Source organism: Pleurodeles waltl, chromosome 7 (genome assembly GCF_031143425.1).
Source record: "Pleurodeles waltl isolate 20211129_DDA chromosome 7, aPleWal1.hap1.20221129, whole genome shotgun sequence".
NCBI lineage: Eukaryota > Metazoa > Chordata > Amphibia > Caudata > Salamandridae > Pleurodeles > Pleurodeles waltl.
Genome location: NC_090446.1, coordinates 786025438 through 786050671, shown reverse-complemented (window position 1 = coordinate 786050671; position 25234 = coordinate 786025438). Strand labels below are relative to the sequence as shown.

The window sequence follows — 25234 nt, the reverse complement described above, 5'->3', positions numbered from 1 at the left end:
GTTGAGGTTCCATGAAGGAACAGGTGGTGTCCTTGGTGGTATAATTCTCTTTAGGCCTTCCATAAACGCTTTAATGACAGGTATTCTAAATAGGGAAGTTGAATGAGTAATCTGCAGGTAAGCAGATATTGCGGTGAGATGTATCTTTATGGAAGAGAAAGCTAGATTTGATTTTTGCAAATGTAGTAAATATCCTACTACATCTTTTGGAGATGCGTGCAATGGTTGAATTTGATGATTATGGCAGTAACAAACAAATCTTTTCCATTATTTTCATAGCAGTGTCTAGTGGAAGGTTTTCTAGCTTGTTTTATGACCTCCATACACTCTTGTGTGAGGTCTAAGTGTCCAAATTCTAGGATTTCAGGAGCCAAATTGCTAGATTCAGCGATGCTGGGTTTGGATGCCTGATCTGTTGTTTGTGTTGTGTTAACAGATCTGGTCTGTTGGGTAGCTTGACATGAGGTACTACTGACAGGTCTAGTAGTGTTGTATACCAAGGTTGTCTTGCCCATGTTGGTGCTATTAGTATGAGTTTGAGTTTGTTTTGACTCAATCTGTTTACTAGATATGGAAGGAGAGGGAGAGGGAGAGGGGGAAAAGCGTACGCAAATATCCCTGACCAATTCATCCATAGAGCATTGCCTTGGGATTGATGGTGTGGGAACCTGGATGCGAAGTTTTGGCATTTTGCGTTTTCTTTTGTTGCAAATTGATCTATTTGAGGTGTTCCCCAAATTTGAAAGTAAGTGTTCAGTATTTGGGGGTGAATTTCCCATTCGTGGACTTGTTGGTGATCCCGGGAGAGATTGTCTGTTAGCTGGTTCTGGATCCCTGGAATAAATTGTGCTATTAGGCGAATGTGGTTGTGAATTGCCCAATGCCATATTTTTTGTGTTAGGAGACACAACTGTGTCGAGTGTGTCCCCCCCTGTTTGTTTAAATAATACATTGTTGTCATGTTGTCTGTTTTGACAAGAATGTATTTGTGGGTTATCATGGGTTGAAATGCTTTCAACGCTAGAAATACTGCTAACAGTTCTAAGTGATTTATGTGAAACTTCCTTTGATGTATGTCCCATTGTCCTTGGATGCTGTGTTGATTGAGGTGTGCTCCCCACCCTGTCATGGAAGCATCCGTTGTTATGACGTATTGTGGCACTAGGTCTTGGAAAGGCCGCCCTTTGTTTAAATTTGTACTGTTCCACCATAGAAGCGAGATGTATGTTTGGCGGTCTATCAACACCAGATCTAGAAGTTGACCCTGTGCATGTGACCATTGTGATGCTAGGCATTGTTGTAAGGGCCGCATGTGCAATCTTGCGTTTGGGACAATGGCTATGCATGAAGACATCATGCCTAGGAGTTTTAATACCACTTTTGCTTGTATCTTTTGTGTTGGATACATGGCCTGTATCACCTTGTGAAATGTTTGAACCCTTTGTGGACTTGGAGTGGCTATCCCTTCTGTTGTGTTGATTGTCGCTCCTAAGTATTGCTGTGTTTGACACGGCAAAAGGTGTGACTTTGCATAGTTGATGGAGAAACCCAGCTTGTGAAGGGTCTGTATGACATACTTTGTGTGACGTGAACACCTTGTTAGCGTGTTGGTCTTGATTAACCAGTCGTCTAAGTAAGGGAACACGTGTATCTGCTGCCTTCTGATATGTGCAGCTACTACTGCCAGGCATTTTGTAAAGACTCTTGGCGCAGTTGTTATTCCGAATGGCAACACTTTGAATTGGTAATGTATTCCTTTGAATACGAACCTTAGGTATTTCCTGTGGGAAGGATGTATCGGTATGTGGAAATACGCATCCTTTAGGTCTAATGTTGTCATGTAGTCTTGCTGTTTGAGCAGTGGGATTACGTCTTGTAATGTGACCATGTGAAAGTGGTCTGATTTGATGTAGGTATTTAGTGTTCTGAGATCTAGTATTGGTCTCAGAGTTTTGTCCTTCTTTGGTATTAGAAAATACAGTGAGTAAACTCCTGTGTTTTTCTGTAGGCTTGGTACTAATTCTATTGCGTCCTTTTGTAGTAATGCTTGAACTTCTAGTCCTAGAAGATCTATATGCTGTTTTGACATATTGTGTGTTTTCGGTGGGACGTTTGGAGGGAATTTGTGAAATTCTATGCAATAGCCATGTTGGATAATTGCTAAGACCCAAGTGTCTGTTGTTATTTCTTCCCAAGATTCGTAGAATTGGCTTAGTCTACCCCCCACTGGTGTTGTGTGATGGGGTTGTGTGACTTGTGAGTCACTGTTTATTTTGAGGGGTTTTGGGACCTTGAAATTTTCCCCGACTTCTTGGGAATTGGCCTCCTCTATATTGTCCCCGAAAACCTCCCCTTTGATATTGACCCTGGTAGGTAGGTGGTCTTGTCTGTGAAGTGTTGGTTTCTGTGGGTTGACCCCGAAACCCTCCCCTAAAAGGTGTCTTCCGAAATGTGCCTCTGCTCTGCGGGGAGTAGAGTGCACCCATGGCTTTGGCTGTATCGGTGTCCTTTTGTAGTTTTTCAATGGCAGTGTCTACCTCCGGCCCAAACAATTGCTGTTCATTAAACGGCATATTGAGCACAGCCTGTTGGATTTCGGGTTTGAACCCAGAAGTGCGCAGCCAAGCGTGCCTCCGTATTGTGACTGCAGTGTTTATTGTCCTTGCAGCTGTATCGGCTGCATCCATGGAAGACCGTATCTGATTGTTCGAGATACTTTGTCCCTCTTCCACCACTTGTTGCGCTCTTTTTTGGAACTCCTTGGGAAGGTGTTCGATGAAATGTTGCATTTCATCCCAATGAGCCCTGTCGTATCTTGCCAAGAGTGCTTGCGAGTTGGCGATACGCCACTGATTTGCTGCTTGTGCTGCAACTCTTTTTCCCGCTGCATCAAATTTGCGGCTCTCCTTGTCTGGAGGTGGTGCGTCGCCTGATGTATGAGAGTTGGCTCTTTTACGAGCTGCCCCCACAACTACTGAGTCCGGTGTTAGTTGTGTTGTAATAAATATTGGGTCTGTGGGAGGTGCCTTATATTTTTTCTCCACCCTTGGAGTTATGGCTCTGCCTTTAACTGGCTCCTGAAATATTTGTTTTGAGTGCCTTAGCATTCCTGGGAGCATGGGAAGGCTTTGATACTGGCTATGGGTGGAGGATAGGGTGTTAAAGAGAAAGTCATCCTCAATAGGTTCCGAATGTAGTGAGACATTGTGGAATTCGGCTGCCCTTGCGACCACCTGTGCATATGATGTACTGTCCTCAGGTGGTGACGGTTTAGTTGGATATGAGTCTGGACTATTGTCAGACACTGGGGCGTCGTAGAGGTCCCATGCATCGGGATCATCCTGGCTCATTGTGGTATGAGCTGGTGAGTGCGTTAGTGGTGGAGTTTGCGCCGGTGATGCATGTGTTGATTGTGGTGGAGAAGGTGGTGGTGTTACTTTCTTTACCACCTTTGCTTGTGGTTGCTTGTCCCCTTGTTGGAAAACAAGTTTCCTTTTCATCTTGATTGGGGGAAGAGTGGTTATCTTCCCTGTGTCTTCCTGGATGTGAAGCCTCCTTTGAGTGTAGTCAGTTTCTACAGTTTGAAGCTCTTCACCAAATCTATGCAATTGGGTGTTTAGTCCTTGTTCCTCTGTATAGGAACTAATTTTCGGTTCCGAGGCTTTTTTCGGTACCGAAACCGTTTCGGTAGGCTTTTTAGGCTCCGAAGAAGATTTCTTTGATTTCGGCGTGGTATCTCGGTGCCGAACATCTTCGGTGCCGCTGTCTCTGCGCCGAATTGTCTCGGAGCCGGTGTCTCGGCTCCGAGGTTGCTGTGTGGCGGTATCACGACCGGAGTCGGATGACTTCAACACCAGCATGCCCTTTTTCGGTGCCTTTGCTCGGTCACCTAGTTTTTGGGTTAAGCCATGGCCTGTTGGCAGTGGCGTCCCCTGGGCTTTTGTGGACTTTTCGTGAGTCCTAATTTTCGACGTCTTACTCACGGTTGTTATGTCTGTGGCGTCGGATTCCCCCGAATCCGACTCGTGGATGGAGAACGCTTCCTCTTCGTCCTCGAACCGATGTTGTCCTGTCGGCGTGGACGCCATTTGCAATCTTCTGGCTCTTCGGTCTCTGAGCGTCTTCCTCGACCGAAACGCTCGACAGGCTTCACACGTATCCTCCTTGTGCTCCGGGGACAGGCACAAGTTACAGACCAGATGCTGATCCGTATACGGATATTTGTTATGGCATTTAGGACAGAAGCGGAACGGGGTCCGTTCCATCAGTCTTGAAGTCGCACGCGGTCGGGCCGACCAGGCCCCGACGGGGATCGAAATTACCCCGAAGGGCCACCGGAGCTCTTCAAGATTCGGTGTCGATTTGTTCTAACTAACCCGATACCGAACGAAACAATACCGACGATTTTTTCCGAGATTCTAACTAACTTTCCGACCCGAAACACGGAGCGAAAAGGAACACGTCCGAACCCGATGGCGGAAAAAAAACAATCTAAGATGGAGTCGACGCCCATGCGCAATGGAACCGAAAGGGGAGGAGTCCCTCGGTCTCGTGACTCGAAAAGACTTCTTCGAAGAAAAACAACTTGTAACACTCCGAGCCCAACACCAGACGGCGGACTGTGCACAGCATGTGTATCTGCAGCTACACATGCCATCGAACATATATATATATAACACAATGCCAGTAGGTATAGTTAGGACCTAGTTTCCATAATAAAAGCATTTTTGTTTTGTCAATAACTTTGGCACCACTTGACAAATCTTCATGAAATGTTCTAAACGAATACAACAGTCGGTTTAGATTCTGTCTTGAAAGTTTCCGGGTGATCTGTCAAGTGGGGGCCAAGAAAAAGGGATGAGTCCCAAACCACTTTTTTCCAATTAATTTTCCCATAGGGTCTTTAGACAAGCTTACAGCTTGGTGTGCAGATTGTGCTTTTTGTGATTTGGTGAAAATCACGGCATAAGGTTCTGAGATATTAAAGGGGAAAACATTTAGATATCTAGGGACACAGATCCTCCACTGATCCAACAGTGCCATTGCTGATACCCGACTGCCTGCAAATACTTCAACAAGGAAGTGTTGGCAGCCGTTTTGGGACTTGGCTTCAGCCGAGTCCCAGATAAAAACATAAAAAAAGAAAAGGGCCAGGTTTGGGATACCCTGAGCCCCTAGCCTTGGTGCAGGGGTACCCCAGGGACAGGCCAGGGCTAAAAAGCATTATTTTACAAAACATTTCAGAAAAATAGGCAGATGGATCCGCATATTTTATTAAATAATTTGTTTTTTCATTTTTTTTTTTAAATAAAAAGCATGGTCTTACATCCTCTTGAATTATTTTGCCCCTGGGAGGGCTATTTCACAGGGGCATTGCCAGCTCATAAAAGGAAAGGGGGGCACAAGGGGCCTTTCTCCTACGGCTTTTAGTAGCCCGGGGAACCACCACCTCCCCAGGGCAAGATATTATTATAATAATAGGGGAGCCCTGTGGACATCCCCTGCCTCGGGGACTGCCACCTCCCTTGGGCAATGAATCAAGAATGTGGGGGGCTGCGTGGGCCCATCTACCCGAGGCAAGAAAACAAAAATAGTATGAGGGGCTACTAAATGAAATTAGGAAGGTGTCCGTCACGGACCCCCAGTCCTGAGACCAACCCATCCCGAGGCATGCATATGTGTGTGTATATATATCAATCTGTAGGCACATTGTTGTTTTCCAGCCCATTTTATAGGCGCACACAAGGCATTATGGGATATGTAGTTGCAATTACTGCTGAAAGCATAATTAATTATGGTGCAGGCGCCACGAGTAAAATCACTTGTTTAAACAGTACCTCTGCGTGTCAGGGAACGTTCATAGTTGGTGCCCCTGTCTCTGGACCCTCTGAGCATTAAAGGATCATATCGGCACGCAGCGGTACTGTTTAAACATGTGATTTATTTACTGCTAGTAATTGTGTAGGCATTTAAAGATGTACACGCTGTCAACAGCAAGAGAACACTAGAATTAAATTTGTGCAAGAATATTGTGGCCTGGCTTTATTATCAGGTGTAGGGGGGCACACGGCCCTCCCTCCCTGGGCTGATTTTGGCCCTGCGGATCCCATCCCTAGGGCCCAGTGTGCTTGTTTGGGGAGGGGCTACCCCGGGCCTATTTTGAGCCTGGGGACTCCATCCCCAGGGTCCTTACTCTTTATAGGTGTGTTCCAGGGTCACCCACAAAAGTGTCTTTGGGGGCTGTGGGGAAGACCCAAAGCCCCCATGGTTCCAGCTGGCTCCCTGTATCCAGCGGGAGGCGCCACTGCTTCCAACTGCAGGGAGAATCTCCTAGACAGATTTAGATCTGTTTGAGGGTAGAGGAAGACTGAAACTCCTAACCTGCGCAGATGAGCTGCGACCAGTGCCATCACTTTGGTGAACATCCGAGGGGTGCTGGTAAGGCCAAACGGGTGCCCGGTAAACTGAAAATGCATGCGGCCTACCGTGACCTGCAAGTAACTTCTGTGGGCAGGCATGACAGAAATATAGAAATATGAGACTAAGTCCAACGCTACCATCCAGTCTCCTGGGTCCAGGGCAAATAGAACCTAAGCCAGAGTGAGCATTTTGAACTTCTCTTTTTTGATGAAGAGATTGAAGGACTGGATGTTTAGGATAGGGCATAAGCTGTTGTCCTTTTTGGGCACCAGAAAGTAGCGGGAATAATAACCACAACCTACTTCTGACACAGGGACCCTTCTCTAAAGCTTCCTTGACCAAAAGAGACATAACCTCCTCAAAGAGAAGTGCCAGGTGATCCTACCTCATCCAGCTGTAGGATGGTGGCATGGATGAAGGGGTAGTCTCGAAGGGGAGGGGGTAGACGCTTTGGACAATTTGCAAAACTTACCTGTCTGACGTGATGGATTCCCAGCTGGGTAGGTGATGGCGAATTCTGCCTCCTACTGGTCCCTGATGGGGAAGTGTCAGACTAGGGGACCTGTGGCAGCATCTGCGCAACCATGCCACAAAGTATGGATGGAACTGTCCAAAAGGCATGCAATGTTTACAGACTGCAACACCAGACTGGAGGTAGAGAACATTTTCTTCCCAAGCTGAACCAGTATTTTGGATTCCCTATCTGAGGGTGCGGAAGGGAATGCACCTGGGGATGTCAAGGCCTGGATGATCAAGCTCTCTGTGGTGGGATGTTAGGTCAGGAATACTGGGTCATTAGGCACAGGACTATGGCGGCATGCAACTGTCATTAACAGGAGACCCTGTGCTGGGTTTGGACCAAGTCCCTAGCAGGACATCAGTGAGGGCCTAATTGAAGGGCAGGAGGGGTTCTGAGGAGAAAGCCCCAGGCTGAAGCACCTCAGTCAGAAGGTTGGTCCTGGCAGCCACAGAAGGCAGCTCGAAGTCCAGGACCTCAGCAACTCTCCAACTGTGGACCCGGGCAGCATCAGGAGCATCAACGTCTGCATTGTCATCAGGGAAGATCACAGTGGCATGACTGATGCCGGTGTGGGTCCGAAAATGGATCCCTGGGTGCCCCCAGAGCTGAGGCTGGAGCTGCCCGGCCCGGAATCCAAGGGGGCGCCTTCTGACCCTGCAGGAACCGAAGATGCTCCAGCAGGGTCAGACTGCCCAAAAATGAGGTGCATGGCCTCATAGAACTTGCAGAGTTGGACAGGGGTGGCTCTGGCATCTGGAAACTCGCAGAGGTGCGGTGCCAATCCAGAAGTACGCTCCAAGGATGGAGACCTAGAGCGACGAAGCTCCTTTTCCCTGCGTCGCGTCATCTGACCGACGGCGTGAAGTCAAAGAACGTTTGCTCTCCTTCGACTTCTTTTCATGCTTAGCTGAACATCCCAAAGATCTCGAATGGGATGACAGAGTGTGGGATCCGCGAGTGATCTCAGGACCTTCCTCTCGACCAAGATCACGACTGACACGAAGCCGAGATCTTGGCCGGAAGAAGCTTTAGGGACCGCTCACTCAATGCCTTTGGGTTCATAGCCAAGCACTCGGAGCCCAACTTCGGATCGTGGTCGTGCTCCAAACATTAAAGTGACACGATGTGCAGATCTATCAGACATCATCCGATGACACGAGTCGCAGGGCTTGAACCTGGTCTTCAATACAACATCCTGATGCACCAGAATGTCAAAAACATATGTTAAAAAAGTTGAAAAGTCCAGTCAAAAAGTGACTGTGGAGTAGCTCTTCTTCAGATATACGTCTAGGCTTGCACGGAAAGAAAAGAACTGCCGCCAGGGTGCCAGTTTGGAGCCTATATATGACCTGTGACATCATATCCGGCGACCACGACACCAAAGACGGACGCAGAGTCGACCGACACTACCTAACAGCACACAGCATTATTGCTCAAGGAAAAATCTCCGGATCCAGCATAATGCCTGGGGGAATTCTAAGGTAAGGAATCTGTAACTAGAAGTCTCTATCGGATATGACATTTCTCACTGTTCCCAGTCAAACGTTATCACTTATTAACTGTAATAAGGCAACCCACAGTGATCCCATGGGAGCGGTGGGCCTCATGGCAGTGAAAAACAAATTTAGGAGTTTTTCATTATCAAGACATATAAAACCTAAAAATACACGTCCAGCTTTTTAAATACAATGCACCCCACCCTATGGGCTGTTTGGGGCCTACCCTAGGGTTACATGTATTAAAAAGGGAGATTTAGGCTTGGCAAAAGGTTTATTTGGCCAGCTGATTTGGCAGTTTAAAACTGTGCACAGGCTCCAATGGCAGGCCTGAGTCATGTTTTATTAAGATCTACTTAAGTGGGTGGCACAATACGTGCTCCTGGTACACTTGTAGCATTTAATTTACTGTCCCAAGGTACTTGTAGTGCCACTCTACTAGGGACTTATAAGTAAATTAAATAGGTTGAATGGGTGTAAGCCAATTTTACCATGTTTAGAGGCGAGAGCACAAGCACTTTGGCTTTGGTTAGCCAAACAAAAACGAAAACGAATTCAGCAAAACAGGAGGGGTGAAAGGAAAATGTTTAGGGGTGACCGTGCAGAGAGGGCCAGATCCAACAGGGTCAGTCAGTGTTTTGTGCTTTGGTCAATGGCTGAGGGGTGGCAGGACAGTGTTGATAACAGCAGCTAGCTACAAAGTAGGTCACTAAATAACAGATGCTAGCAGAATTCAACTTAATGACACTAGATTACAGGTCTCGGACTATTGGAACTCAAGTTGGTGCTGCTATAATTTGAACTTGTGACCTTCAGATCAGAACAGATGTTTGTAGTAAGTGTTTAATAAAGTGAGCTAAACAGTAGATATACAATAGTACATACTGGACTGCCTTTGAGGCAACTAGTCTGATTGTCTTTGGGAGAACCATACTCACCGCTGAGAGGTCTGTCTTTGTAAAGGAATGCTTTTCTCACCTCCAACGACCCTCAAAAGTCAGAGGCCTTCAGCCGCTATCTGAGACAGATCTCCAAAAGCAACTTTTGGTCCTCAATTCAAAATAAAACTAGTTTGGCAGATGGAATTGTGTCCATCGGGATGGCAGAGGACCTTACTGCTGCCATCCTGAGGGTACTCCGTCTGTCAAACTTAGAGAGGACCGCCAGCCTTGTTGTCATCTCTGCACACTGAAAGGAACCACTGCCACAGCAGTCCCTTTCAATGTACTAAACATTTGGTGGATGGTTACAGTCTGTTTTGATGGATACATACCAAACATTAGACATGTTTTGTTTTTAAAAAATAAACAAACACTCTAAGGGTAGGTCATTGTTTTTTCCTGTCCCTTACAGGTTTTCCTGGCAGTGACAGAAAGGAAAAAAATGCATTACACTGTCCATCCCAAATAGGGCGGACAATGAAAGCCCTTCCTGTCAAAGGGGGCTCTGTCAATGGAATACTTAAGGTCCGTCAGTCTTTAAATGTGGGGGGCAGCAACAAGGGCTAGAATGGCAGGGCACCCCATTCTGCTTAAGACAGAATACCTTGTCTGCCAAACTCTAAATCAGGCTTGAAGTTTCTCAAAGGATCATCATGATTTCAAAACAAGCTCTTCTGGCTGATAAGAAGAGATTGGAGTCAGAAAGGGATGTATATATCTATTAAAAAGTTAGATTTCTTTGGCATTATACTTTTTCTATCAACAGACCCTAGTTATATCCGCCCTTGTGGTTACACAATGTTGTATTTCACTTTGAAAGCCAGGCTTTGAGACCTCGCAGCCACCACCTTGAATGCTGTGAAACAATGGCTTACTCCAGCAGACCAACAAAGCTGGGATGCCCTGGAGAGGCTGAAGGGATAATATAAAACTGTAGTGACTAATGCTGATATCTTTGATATGTGCAACTGCTATTGTAATTATGTTTGGAAGTCAGGCGACTAAGCAGTGATTTGAAGAGGTAGTTACAAAGTAAACACCACTGTGGAGAAGCACTGTGCTTGGCATGGTTGCAATCCTTGACAGAGGTAGGAAATGAGACTTTTTCTGCGTATCCAAACTTCATGATGTGTGAAGTAATACTGGACTGAATTAGTTTATTAAGCTGCAAACAGAATGATTTGGCCCGTTATGGATCTTATTCTATTTTTATGTCAGAAAGGCCTGTCCGGTAATAATCCAGACTGGAGGGATATGCAAGAGCTCTTCACAGTCAAAGCCAATTCTGCAGAGGAAGTATACATAGTTCTGCATTTATAACTTCGTGTGCATTTTTATGTACAGGCTTGACTCTGTGAGAGATGAGCCAAAGTCAGTCAATGGACTTGGGACCAACTGAGGGCGGTGACTTGGATGAGGCCCTCATGCACCCTAGGGAACTTGCCATTCAGATGAGATCAAAGTAGTTTCTACTCACAACTGAGTGGCATAGCAAGGGTGCTATAGCCCTGATATATGCAGGGAAAATGGTCCCCCGTTGTCAGCTGCTTGGGAAGTAAAGTATAGTCACAACTGCATCCATTGCACTATTGACAGCTACACCGCCGCATATGATCTACTTCCATATGTCTAAGTTGTTTGCAATCTGGGAAAGAATAATTCTTGTCTTATTTTGCTTACTTATTCTTGGAGTACTCCTGATTTACTACTAAATTCTAGGAGTAATCCAACAAGAGTAAGTCTACTGAAAGGAAACACTCTGTGAATTAGGCCCTACGGCTTCTATGTGGAGTGCAAACTAAGCATCTCTCATGTTGACAGGACTACACATGGACCCATCAAAAATAACCTAGGTCAAGGACTTAAAATTGAGTAAATCATCATCAAAGCAGATTTTAAAAATTAAATTCTAATATTACAGCAAAATCCTACAAAATACTTAAATAAGGTCAAACAGTATGTGGCATTACTGAAAGTAAGAGTAAATACCACTGAGTCATTCTGAAGCACATTTATAAAGCAGCTTTAAGGAGGCAAATCATACAAATAAACTTTGTAGTATAAGTCAAGTAACGAATTGCTTTATGGATGCAAACGTGTATTCCAAGTTTAAATAAACAGCTGCGTCAAGCACTGCAAAGCACATTTGATTTTGTTTATGATGTTCACTAAAGTCTTAGTAATATTATCACACTGAAAGTTTGCCATACCATTGCCTGCCAAGTTCTGCAAGTTGATGCTGCAAGGCTTGAATCTTGCCACCAAACTCTTGCTTTGCCTTTTCATGTTTCTCCATAACTTCCTTCATAGCTTTTTCTGACTGTTTTACTCTGAAATTTTAAAAAACGCACTGTTGAGCTGAACATATGTGAAAATATGTTTTACTGTTTTACACAAACAATAGACATTAATTTGGAATGCCCCTGAATCAGCGAAGCACTAGGCAATGAAATGAATAGTGTAAAAGTCACTTACCTACTCGGCGGTGTGCTGGACTCTTGAGGCACACTGTACAATTTCCACCTTAGTTGTAACTTTATAGAGTAACCAAGTGAAAGCATATTGGTTCAAAAGTTGTACCAAGGACATATAAAAGGTTACAGTTAATATTAAGAGCAAGCACTACTTTGTCATCAAATTGTGCATAAGGACCTCATTGTTTTGCATTACTTTGGCACAGGTGTGGAATACCATAGATGGCATTTTAATTATGATATAGGTAACCTAAAAGCCCTTAGAACAATGGTTCCAGACATTCCATGATGAAAATGCTATATAACACTCACTACCCAAAAAGCACAACTTTCAATGAAGCCCTTTCAAAACCAATAAAGGTAATACCATATCACAAAGCTGAGCCATAATATTCCCTAGTGCATAAGCATCATCTTCCTACAATAAGAAAGCAACTTCAATAGAACATATTCAACTAAACCTAAAATGTGCTCATATAAAGAGTCTTAAAAAAATCCTTTGTTGTGCATTTTTGATTGCTGTTTCATATAAAAAAATCTTTCTTCAATTTTGTTTTATACACGTGGTTTTTGTCAAAACATTTTTTATTCTATTTAGCCAAATATTGTTATGCATTAAAAGAAATAGCCTCCTCACAGAACTATTTGGGGCTAATTTAAACAGTGGAACTTGATTGACCGTCAGTAAATTGGGCATGGCACAGATAATCAGGAGTCGGGTATAGTCACCTATGCAAATTCTTAGATTGTATTAACTTTAACGTTTTCTTTTCTGAAAGATTAATTTCATAAATAATAAGTCTTTGTGTAGAGATTTACGAGTAGCGCTCATATACTTTGCTTTTACAATTCGAAAACAATATTGTAGGTCAACCTAGGAAGTCCAGAAGCACACTGGATTTTCAAAATAATATATGATGTTTATTCCAAATATAACTAAATATGATCTTACAAGTAATCCTAAAACCTTCACATAACTGATCAAAAGAACAAAAATGGAATAAGTGACTTATCCTCTGAAAGAAGCTCGGAGAACACACAAATGTGTGATGATTTGGGTGTCTCTTTTCACCAAAGTATGGCAAAGAAAAGTCCCCATAATCAGGAGGGTTTAGCTCAGTGACGATCACTTTCTGTAAATTCAGAACAGTGGATACAATGTCATGTAGTTTCTAGGAAATCTATCCTGCCAAGTAGTCGTGACAGCAGACAGTTCTTTTGTGAGCACAGGGCCAGACTGGAAACCAAGATCAGGCCTGGGAAAATGTTAAAACCAGCCACACGGTGAAGAAGAAAGCAGCTAGAAGGCCAGGTGGGCATGGCTGGGGCTTGGCAGCCCATCTGACTTAGCAGTCAACTATCTTGAAGTCCACTGGGGAAATGCAGTAAAAGTGGCAGAATGTCCAGTCTGGCCCTGCATGAGCACATCACACTGAGTTGCTACTTATGTAAGAAATCTACAAGCAACCTCCCTTGATTAAATGCTAGATTTGAGGGGTCAACCCACACCAGAGATGGACATACCCAGCCCTCTACAATTGTTATAAAGATCAGTGGAGTCTAAGTAAAGGCACCATCAGCTCCTTGTGGCAAAATCCTGCACATCTGCAAACAGTATGGACTGTGATAATTTCCTAGTGCCCGACTTCTAATCATGTAAACCCAAGGAGAGTGGAACAATAGATGAAAATGGTTTGGGGCAGAGTTGATCTGAGGAAAAAACACAAAAACTGCATTTCTCACTGTTACACCCCCTCCATCAATTCCTATAAGGGAGAGTGTGTGTTTTGAGGGATCTCTATTAAACACTCAGGAAAAATTGTCAGCATGCTGTAATTTCTCCGACGTAAGGCAATTAATTATTTTATGCAACATAATATACTAGAGTATTTTTGTCAGTGATTTTTCCACATCATTTAAATGTTTTCTACCTCCACCTCAGAGGACTTGAAACACTGCTATGGCTGCAGTTGTGTAAAGGCCACGTAGCACGTGAAACCATCACTTTCCACAGCCATACAATCCCACAGGATCCTTTCCTTATGGGTCAGGCCAGACAACATTTTAAGGCAAGGTCAAACCGACCTCTCTAAGATTAGTCCTCTTAGCACACACTAGCCAAGAAACACAGAATTACTCTTTTGGAGGAGCGATGATAACAACCCTGGCCGTACAGAAGTGCTGGCGTAAGCATTTCAATTGTATTTCAGTTAGGTCTATAAATTCTACTTATGTGGAGAGCATAGGTCTAGACTTTAAACATCTTGCTTGCTGCAAGTTGAATCTCAAGCTACTACTCAATTAAGAAGATAAAAATATAGATACACTTTAGGAGTCACATTTAATTTTGTTCTGAGAGGATGTGGCTAAGCAATTTAGATCGTACTGATACTTTTGGAGTAACGAAAGATTGGTTTACATAGGGTTGGTCCCCTTGGAAAGGCAAAATAAATAGTCATAAAATGTTACTTCAAGGACAACAATGTTTAGAAGCACTTACCAAGCATTTCTACAGTATTTTAGTTATGCACTCAAATAGGGTTTTCTGTGCCTGGTTGTAATAAACTTATTTTATTCACAGGTCCACTGTTTTCAACTCTTGGGAATTACCTGGGTACTAACATCACGGTCGGACCACTGTTTCTTTTTGATCCTGACATTCATGCTATCCAATCTGTTCTTATTGAAATGCAGTGACAACAAGTCTTAATATTCTTCTTCACAGGAAATGCTTAGAGTATTTTGTCTGCCTCAATTCTTATAAAATGTTCCAGAACTTTACAAGTGATCAAACAGATCGTCACAAACTATTGCATACAGGAGACAATAAGCACTTAATTGTTTGACCCCTCATACACCAATTGGATTAATTTGGATTAATCTGCGAGAGATAGAAAATGGGTTTAGACCTTTGGCCAGCTTGATTGGGCTTACTAGCTAGTTCACCCACATTTTCACACCCCATTATATGTGAAGGTAGTAAATATTGTAATTAATAACCAATATTTTAAGTTGGCCCATGGTATGACTGAGGCAATGTTATTACCTCTGTGCTGCCACTGCATCCACTGAGTGAGTTACCGACATTATCAGTCTAAACAAACTCAATATGAATCTTTTAACCCATGGAAAGGTCAAGCCTTATAGAGCCTGTAGTCACTACTGACTCTCATTCCCAATTCATAGTTATTTTTACATTTCCCCTTGTATCCACCAAGTACAGAGTAGAGGGAGTCTCCTATGTTAGGAGTTGAGTGTTCAAATCAGTCAAACTGTCGCGTAGGCTCTCATTATTCTAATGAGACTACTGGATTTGAGGGGCAGAATCGCCTGCGATATGGAGGGACTGAGTCTAACCCACTAGAGGTGACATCTGTCGGCCTAATCCAGGTTTTGCTCTGGCTAACTAGCAGTGCCTCATCTCTACCCAAAAGCACGGATGATTGGGCAGCTGGGCACATGACACAACTGACTCCTCTGGGAAATCGTGGTCACTCAGATCTCATCCGTTCCTCTCAGTTACATTAGTCTCACATATACAAGGACAAGCAGAGGCAGTATGTGTTTCAATAAGGTTTTTAATGAAGCAACTGCATCTTAGATAATAAAGCCTGTGCTGCAATAACCAGGACAATAAAGCATGACAGGATTAAAATTGTGACAAGGAGAGTGAAGCACCGAAATAACACTACATATTGTCACTAGAGTCATTAAACTAATTCCTATCTAGGCTATATTAGAGCACAGCATGTTAAGCTCTAGTTCTGCCGTTTACGTTCCCCTGGGAAGACTATCATCCCTCATACCTGAGAGAGAGGCCTGAAGTCTGCATAAGCAGCTTGTAGCGAAGCTTTCAGCAATCAGCATACAGTTGTGGTCATCTGGCTGGAATCTCCCTCTAACGTGTATGGGACAGTGAAGTCTTTTTATGATAAAACAGCTGATATTCTGAGAAAATGTCCCTACGTGGGGATGTGTATGTTTCTATGAATACCAGAGACAAAGCCTTACCACGTTTACCGGCACCCTATCTTACTGCAGCCTTGAGAGAAGCACAGAGTGAAAGAAATGTATTGTTTAAGAACGCAGTGCTGGCCTAGGCAAAAAACAGGTAGATAGAAATAAAACAAGACCGCAAATGTGGTTATTGTTAAAATAATAAACAAAGCTGAATAAAATATATTTAGGTTAAAGTGCACGGTGGCAGGTCTAGTGTGCTAAAATAACATGCAAGGAGCTTTAACTAAAATGGCTACACAACACCCTCCCCTTGCTGGTTCAAGGGTGGTTCAAAGCCTAAAAATATATAAAGCTACTGAAATTCAACCTAAGATAGATATATATATATATATATATATATATATATATATATATATATATATATATATATGGAAAATGTCACTTTCCCAGTGTACATCTGTTCGTGGCATGTTCCGCTGCAGATTCACATGCTGTGCACTGTTCCTGCCATCTAGTGTTGGGCTCGGAGTGTTACAAGTTGTTTTTCTTCGAAGAAGTCTTTTCGAGTCACGGGACCGACTGACTCCTCCCATATGTATGTACATAGTTTGTTCTAAAGGAATGTTTATTTACATATATACAATTTTTAATTGCAACTTAAACGACTACGGGCTCCCGGGGAGGCGGGAGGGCGCATGTGAATCTGCAGCAGAACATGCCACGAACAGATGTACACTGGGTAAGTGACATTTTCCATTTGATGGCATGTGTAGCTGCAGGTACACATGCTGTGCATAGACTACAAAGCAGTAATCCTCCCAAAAGCGGTAGTCAGCCTGTAGGAGTTGAAGTTGTTTGAAATAATGTTCTTAGTACAGCCTGTCCTACTGTGGCTTGTTGTGTTACTAACACATCTACACAGTAGTGTTTGGTAAATGTATGAGGTGTAGACCAAGTGGCTGCCTTACAAATCTCTGTCATTGGTATGTTACCTAGAAAGGCCATTGTTGCCCCTTTCTTCCTAGTGGAGTGTACCTTTGGTGCAATGAGTAGTTCTCTTTTAGCTTTTAGGTAACAGGTTTGTATGCATTTAACTACCCACCTGGCTATACCTTGTTTGGATATGGGGTTACCAGCATGGGGTTTTTGGAAAGCAACAAACAATTGCTTACTTTTACGAAATGGTTTTGTTCTATCTATATAGTACATTAGTGCTCTTTTTATGTCTAATGTATGCAGTGCTCTTTCTGCTACTGAGTCTGGCTGTGGGAAGAAGACTGGTAGCTCCACAGTTTGGTTTAAATGAAACGGTGAGATGACTTTTGGCAGAAATTTTGGATTTGTGCGGAGAACCACTTTATGTTTGTGTACTTGTATAAAGGGCTCTTTGATAGTGAATGCCTGTATTTCGCTAACTCTTCGTAGTGAAGTTATGGATACTAGAAATGCTACCTTCCAAGTTAAGAATTGGATTTGGCAAGAATGCATGGGTTCAAAAGGTGGGCCCATAAGTCGTGTAAGTACAATATTAAGATTCCACGAGGGTACCGGTGCGTTCCTCGGTGGTATGATCCTTTTTAGTCCTTCCATAATGGCTTTAATAACTGGTATTCTAAATAGTGATTTTGTGTGTTTAATCTGCAAGTAAGCAGAGATTGCAGTGAGATGAATTTTGATGGAAGAAAAAGCGAGATTTGCTTTTTGTAGGTGTAGTAAATAACCCACAATGTCTTGTAGGGAGGCATCAAACGGTGTGATTTGGTTTGCTTGGCAGTAGAAAACAAACCTTTTCCATTTATTAGCATAGCAATGCCTTGTGGTTGGTTTTCTTGCTTGTTTACTGACTTCCACACACTCATTTGGAAGATTTAGATAGCCAAACTGTAAGACTTCAGGAGCCAGATTGCTAGGTTGAGCATTGCTGGATTGGGGTGTCTGATCTGTTGTTTGTGTTGTGTTAACAGATCTTGTCTGTTTGGGAGTTTGATGTGAGGTACTACTGAGAAGTCCAACAGTGTGGTGTACCACGGTTGGCGTGCCCAAGTTGGTGCTATGAGTATTAGTTTGAGTTTGTTTTGACTCAGTTTGTTGACTAGGGAAGGAATTAGTGGGAGAGAGGGAAAAGCGTAAGCAAATATCCCTGACCAATTGATCCATAGAGCATTGCCCTTGGACTGAGGGTGTGGGTACCTGGATGCGAAGTTTTGGTATTTTACATTTTGTTTTGTTGCGAACAGATCTTTGTCTGGTGTCCCCAACTGGTGAAAGTATTTTTGTAGTATCTGGGGATGTATTTCCCACTCGTGAGTTTGCTGGTGATCTCGACTGAGATTGTCGGCTAATTGATTGTGAATGCCTGGAATATATTGTGCTATTAGGCGAATGTTGTTGTGAATTGCCCAATGCCAAATCTTTTGTGCTAGGAAGCATACTTGTGATCAGTGTGTTCCTCCCCGTTTGTTTAGGTAGTACATTGTTGTCATATTGTTTGTTTTAACAATAATGTGTTTGTGAACTAGAAGAGGATTAAATGCTTTTAGTGCTAGGAAGAGCGCTAGCAGTTCTAAGTGATGTATGTGTAGTTGTCTTTGTTGACTGTCCCATTGCCCCTGTATATTTTGATTGTTGAGGTGTGCTCCCCACCCAATCATTGACGCATCTGTTGTGAGAATGGCGTGAGGCACAGGGTCTTGAAAAGGCCGCCCTTTGTTTAAATTTGCAGGGTTCCACCATTGAAACAAATAGTGTGTTTGGAGGTCTATCAACACTAGATCTTGGAGTTGACCCTGTGCCTGCGTCCATTGTTGTGCAAGGCACTGCTGTAAGGGCCGCATGTGTAGCCGCGCGTTTGGGACAACTGCGATGCATGATGCCATCATGCCTAGGAGTTTCATGACAAATCTGATTATGTAGTGCTGATTTGGTTGTATGTTTGATAGCATGGTTTGGAATGATTGTACTCTTTGTGGGCTTGGAGTGGCAATTGCTCTTTGAGTGTTGCTCCCAAGTATTGTTGTAGTTGGGATGGTTGTAAGTGAGATTTTTGGTAATTTATAGTAAACCCTAGTTTGTGTAGGGTATCTATTACATACTGTGTGTGATTGTGACACCGTTGTTGAGTGTTGGCTTTTATTAGCCAATCGTTGAGATATGGGAATACGTGCATGTGATGACTCCTTATATGGGCTGCTACTACAGCGAGGCATTTTGTAAATACTCTGGGTGCTGTTGTTATCTCGAAGGGCAATACCTTGAATTGGTAATGTTTGCCCTTTATGACAAGCATGAGGTATTTTCTGTGAGATGGATGGATGGGTATATGGAAATACGCATCTTTTAGATCCAGTGTTGACATGTATTCTCTGTGTTTTAGTAAGTGGACTACATCTTGTAGTGTGACCATGTGGAAGTGTTCTGATTTGATGAATAGCTTTAGAGTCCTGAGATCTAAAATTGGTCTTAGTGTTTTGTTCTTTTTGGGAATAAGGAAATATAGGGAATAAACCCCTGTTCCTTTTTGATGGTGAGGTACTAGTTCTATGGCTTGTTTTGTTAATAGTGTTTGCACCTCTATTTGTAACATGTCTAGATGTTGCGCCGACAATTTGTGCACTCTTGGGGGAATATCTGGAGGGAAATGTGTGAATTCTATACAGGGACCATACTGGATAATTGATAGGACCCATGTGTCCGTGGTTATGTCTGACCAATGTTTGTGGTAAAAGGTTAGTCTTCCCCCCCACTGGTGATGTGTGTTGGGGAAGGGTGACAGGCAAGTCACTGTTTGTTATTGGTGGCCTGCTTAGTGGGCTGAAACTTTCCCCTTGATCTTGGGAATTGTCCCCTGAAGGAGCCTCGAAACCCCACTCTCTAATATTGGGATTGGTAGGTGGGTTTTGCTTGAGAGGTGGATGCCTCTGAAGGCTGTTGTCTGAAACCTCCCCTATATTGCGGTTTCCTGAATGTCCCTCTATATTGGGACGAGTAGAGCGCACCCACGCCTTTGGCTGTGTCAGTGTCTTTCTTCATCTTTTTGATGGCTGTGTCCAATTGTGGCCCAAACAGTTGTTGTTGGTTAAAAGGCATGTTCAGTACTGCCTGCTGTATCTCAGGTTTGAACCCTGAGGACCTTAGCCAGACGTGCCGTCTAATTGTGACTGCTGTGTTCACTGTTCTTGCGGCAGTGTCAGTGGAATCCAATCCGGAACGAATTTGATTGTTCGATATTGCTTGCCCTTCCTCTACCACCTGTTCAGCCCGTTTTTGATATTCCTTGGGGAGATGCTGGATGATATCACTCATCTCGTCCCAGTGAGCTAGGTCATAACCTGTGAGGAGGGCTTGTGAATTTGCAATACGCCACTGGTTGGCAGCCTGTGACGCCACTCTCTTTCCCGCTTTGTCAAATTTCCGACTCTCTTTATCTGGAGGTGGTACATATCCCAATGATTGTGAGTTGGCTCTTTTCCTTGCAGCACCAACCACGACAGAGTCTGGGGGCAGCTGTTGCGTGATGAACATTGGGTCCGACGGGGGTGGTTTGTACTTCTTCTCCAGCAGCAGTGTCTTGGCTCTCCCCTGGCTCTTGAAAAACTTGCTGAGCATGTTTAAGCATGCCTGGGAACATAGGAACTCTGGTAGGAGGCATGCGTGGAGGCCAGTGCATTAAAGAGGAAGTCGTCCTCCAATGGCTCTGAATGCATGCTAACATTATGGAATGCAGGAAGCCTGGCCAAGACTTGGGTGTATCAGGTGCTATCCTCTGGTGGAGACGGTTTTGAAGGGTAGCACTCAGGGCTATTGTCCGCGACAGGGGGATCGTAGAGGTCCCAAGGGTCTACATAATCTTGCGACTGCACAGTGTGTGTGGGTGACTGTGCAGTGGGCGTGGCAATAGGTGACTGTCCTTTGTGGCGAATGTGGGGGAGAAAGTTCTGGCGAAAAATGTCTAGTTGGCGATTTTTCCCTGGCCACTTTAGCTCTTGGCTGATCAGTCTCTAATTGTAGTTGGAAAACCAGCTTTCTCTTGAACTTGAGAGGAGGGGCAGTCTGGATCGTCCCAGTATCCTTATGGATCTGTATCCTTGCCTGCGTTTGGTCAAACTCTTCAATTTGAAGCTCCTCTTCAAATTTGTGCCTTTCTTTTAGTTGCTTAGAGAGCCCATGTTCCTCGGTGTACGAGGTCATTTTCGGCTCCAAAGACGGTTTTCTCGGCACCAAAATGCCCATGCTGATGGACAATTCGATGTTGAGATTTTTCGACGCCGGGTTCTCGGCTCGAGTCTGAAGACCCTGGCACGATTTTGGCCTTTTTCGGTGCCGAAGGTGTTGCTTAGTCACCACTTTGCTTTTTATGGGTCGAGCCATGGCCTTCAGGCAGTGGCGTCCCCGAGGCCTTTTGTTTTTTCGACTGACTGTGGGGTTGGGTCGGGGCAGGCGTACTCACTTGTTGGCCTGCTGTAGGCGGTCGGTCTCCGTCGGAGTCGTCCGAGTCCGATCCCTGGATGAAGATAGCCATCTCCTCCTCTTCAACGTCGAGGTGTTCCGAAGTCTTCGACACCATCTGCATCTGCCTCGCCCTCCGATCCCTCAAGGTCTTCTTTGATCGAAAGGACTTGCAGGCCTCGCAAGTATCTTCTCTGTGCTCCGGTGACAGACACAGATTACAGACCCGATGCAGATCTGTATAGGGATACTTAGCGTGGCACTTCGGGCAGAAACTGAAAGGGGTCCAGTCCATTAGGCTTCAACTACATCTGTGGTCGGGCAGACAGGCCTCAGCTGGGCGCGGAAGCCCCGAAGGGCCACTGAAAGTGTGTCTCTGTGTCAATGGAAGATGTTTCCCGATTGCAAACAATACAGACGCTTTTCAAGGATTTATAGTCTTTTTCCGATTCGAATAACGGAGTGAAGAAGAACACGTCCGAACCCGATGGCGGAAAGAAAACAATCTAAGATGGAGTCGATGCCCATGCGCAATGGAGCCGAAAGGGAGGAGTCACTCGGTCCCGTGACTCGAAAAGACTTCTTCGAAGAAAAACAACTTGTAACACTCCAAGCCCAACACTAGATGGCAGGAACAAGTGCACAGCATGTGTATCTGCAGCTACACATGCCATCGAACATATATATATATATATATATATATCAACACTGAACTATCCGGAGCTGGGCGCCACTTCACAAGTAAGAGGTGGAACGAGGGACAAAACATTGTGTTTAAGCAGCAACAAAAGGCATTTAAACCGGAATTGATATGAGTGCCATAGAATTGAATTGAATCGATGTTCGCAAGACTATATATAAAGTTTCAAAGCCAGCTGATTTATTTTAAACATTATCGTAGCACGGAGAGTAAATTTGGGCCAGCTCCAGAGACAAGTAATTGATATAAAAAGAACTGCTAATGATGAACTGAAAAAAACAAAGTGAAATTGGAAAAACAAAGTGAAATTGGAAGCAATGGCTTGGAGCAGTATTTTCACCATTTTGGTTTTAATTAACTCACGTGCAAAGAATTAATATTAAGCACGGCGTTTTTCAGTTGATAAAGGCTGTGTGATCAGCCGAAACGCGTTCTGAATTGGAGATACTTTTGTGAAAAGATTTAATGGGTATCACTATGGCATATTGCTGCATGATTGAATAAATCACATTTCATCCCAGTTCGAGTGCAGGCGTTTCTCTGGAGAGAGAGAAATGAAGTGTTTATATATATATATATATTCAAAACAAAGCACGCCAAGGGAAAACGACGCGCACTCAGCTGGTGCGAGGCAACGAGGGTGGCTGAGCCCTCGATTAATTCTGTGAACAAAAGATAAATGCCACGCACTCCGTTCAGTTCCTCAAAAAATTTGTTTATTATTTCTTGCCAAGCTTCCAAATGTTATAATGTGATAATTATTAATTCATGCAAGTGATCATTTGTTCCTTCCTCCATAGTATTTTGTTTAGACAAATTTTTTTCTTCAATCCCAATGCATTTGTTATTTATTTAAAAAAAAAAATCCTTTTAGGTTAATTATATGTTAATATATATATTTAAAAAAACTACTGAGACCACAATGCATTGTAATGACTTTGGGAATGAAGCACTATAAATAGTGAGAATGAAGAAAGGACTGTAAAACCAGGAAGAAGACTGTAAAGTCGAAACGCGTTGTTTTCTCCTTTTTTGCATCGAATAAACCTGATTTATATAAATTTTTTGAGGAACTGAACGGAGTGCGTGGCATTTATCTTTTGTTCACAAAATTAATCGAGGGCTCAGCCACCCTCGTTGCCTCGCACTAGCTGAGTGCGCGTCGTTTTCCCTTGGTGTTCTTTGTTTTGAATCATTATTTTTCAAAGCGACCGCGCCCGGCAGGATACAAGTTTTCCAGCTAAAAGTGGCCCCTGAAATCAGTTATGGGAGGATTGGAGTCGGAGGGCGCCTTCCGAACAAATTGCTGATAAACGGGGTAAGACCGTGTACACAGATATATTGGATACATTGTACCATTGCTTTGACTACTGAAACTTGCTACTGCCGAAGCGGCCCTTGCGTAAAGAGAACAATTGTTTCTTTAACGCACGGGCGGTTCAGTCTCTAGAAATGAAATGCTGGTGATCATTTTTCGATGCTTTATTTATGAATGACAAATATAGCGTGATATTTTGAAATGGAAGCAAGGCATATGAAACGGCTAGCAGTGGCCACTAAACTATTTGATGAGGATGTCTCCACCTCTTTATTAGAAACTACAACAATGCAGAGGAACACATCATTAAGACATTTATTTTTTCAAATGGAAAAGAGCTATAAGAAGGAAATTAGTAAAAGCTGGGAAGTGTTATCATTAGAAAAATATATTGAAGTGAAAAGAATACCACGATGCCTACGCATATTTACCATACCAACATATTCAGGAGAAAATTCTGAATTATTCAAGGAGTGGGAAGAGAACAATACACAGTGTTCATTAAATTTGATGAGGATTCTCATAAAATATGCTAAACTTGATTTGGAAAAGATTTATAATCAAATTAAAAAATTGGAGGAACAGATTGAGAATAGTGAAGAAAAGGATGACAAAATATTATTGAGAAAAAATATGGAAGGTAAATTGGAGAAATATGAAGTTGAAATACAGGAACGCAAGAAAAATAAATTCTTACGGGATGAAAAAGATTATAAATATGGTAGGATTTTAACTTTTGGGAGAAGATTTGAAAGCCTCAAACTTGACATACGACGAAAAGACTTTAGAACTGTTCCTAGCAATGGTGATACTCCCAGTGAATCGGACGTAGATGTAAGTGAAGGGGAAAGCTCTTCAGAACGTATGGAAACTCCAAGTAGGAACACTTTTTTTTTAGAGGAAATGCAAGTATTATAGCTGGATCAACGATTAATGAGGGGCAGAGGAAGAAATTACAATCGAGGCTCTGGAAGAAAGACAGACCAAATGGTAAACAGAAGAGAAAAACCAGAAGAGCCAAAAGAAACAGGAAAAAGACAATATCCCCTCAGAAGTCAGAAGAAATAACATTAGATCTGCCAAATTTGGTGATACATCTTTCAGACTATGAGTTAACTTCATCTGAACTTCAATTATTAAATAAAGGTTTATCATTTTGTCCTGAGAAACACTTTGATTTTGTAAATACTCGTATTGACATTTATAAATTTATTTGAAAATTGAAATTGGCAAAATATTATTCTATACATTCCAATAACACAGATCTAGATCATGAGGAGGTATTAACTGACAATTCTAAGATAGCAGATTTGCAAATTGATCAGATTGCAGATTTAAAAACTTTATTTGACTTATATCATGATTTACCGGATGAGGAGTACACTGAATCAGAAGTTCTTCGAGAATTGGAAGTGGACACTAATAAACATCAATTTAGTATGTTTAAAGAAAGATCAAAGTTTTGTCCAGCTTTATCACCTGGTAACAAAATTGACATATTTTCTGAATTAGTGATGGAAGATCTAAATAGATTACAAAAGACTAGACATCATGGACAACGGGAAAATTTAACTAAAGATGAAAGATTGGCATTAAAGAAATTGACTAACAATAATAATAGTATAATAAAACCTGCGGATAAAGGTGGAAATATTGTGATTCTTAACATACAGAGTTATATGTCGGAGGCATACAGACAAGTGAATGATGAATCCAATTATAAAAAATTAAATCATAATCCTATCAATCGAATGATCCATCAATTACATTCAAGACTTGATGACTGGTATGAACAATCACTTTTGAATAAGGAAGAACATCAATTTTTGAAAAAAACAAAATCCAACCATACCCACAATTTACTTCTTACCGAAAATACATAAATCCTTAACAGCACCACCAGGGAGGCCAATAGTTTCAGCGTGTGATTCATTATATGAGAGAATTTCAGATTATGTGG

General features: G+C 42.9%; 1 protein-coding gene across 4 annotated transcripts in view; it reads right to left on the bottom strand.

Annotated features, from left to right (window-relative positions):
* Window positions 1-25234, bottom strand: part of RUFY1 (RUN and FYVE domain containing 1) — a 475292-nt gene that overhangs the window by 125452 nt on the left and 324606 nt on the right. For all 4 annotated transcript variants that reach the window (XM_069199306.1, XM_069199308.1, XM_069199309.1 and 1 more), the window contains one exon: window positions 11588-11707. In XM_069199306.1, coding sequence (XP_069055407.1) covers window positions 11588-11707 — 120 coding nt within the window. The remainder of the gene's footprint in view (window positions 1-11587; window positions 11708-25234) is intronic.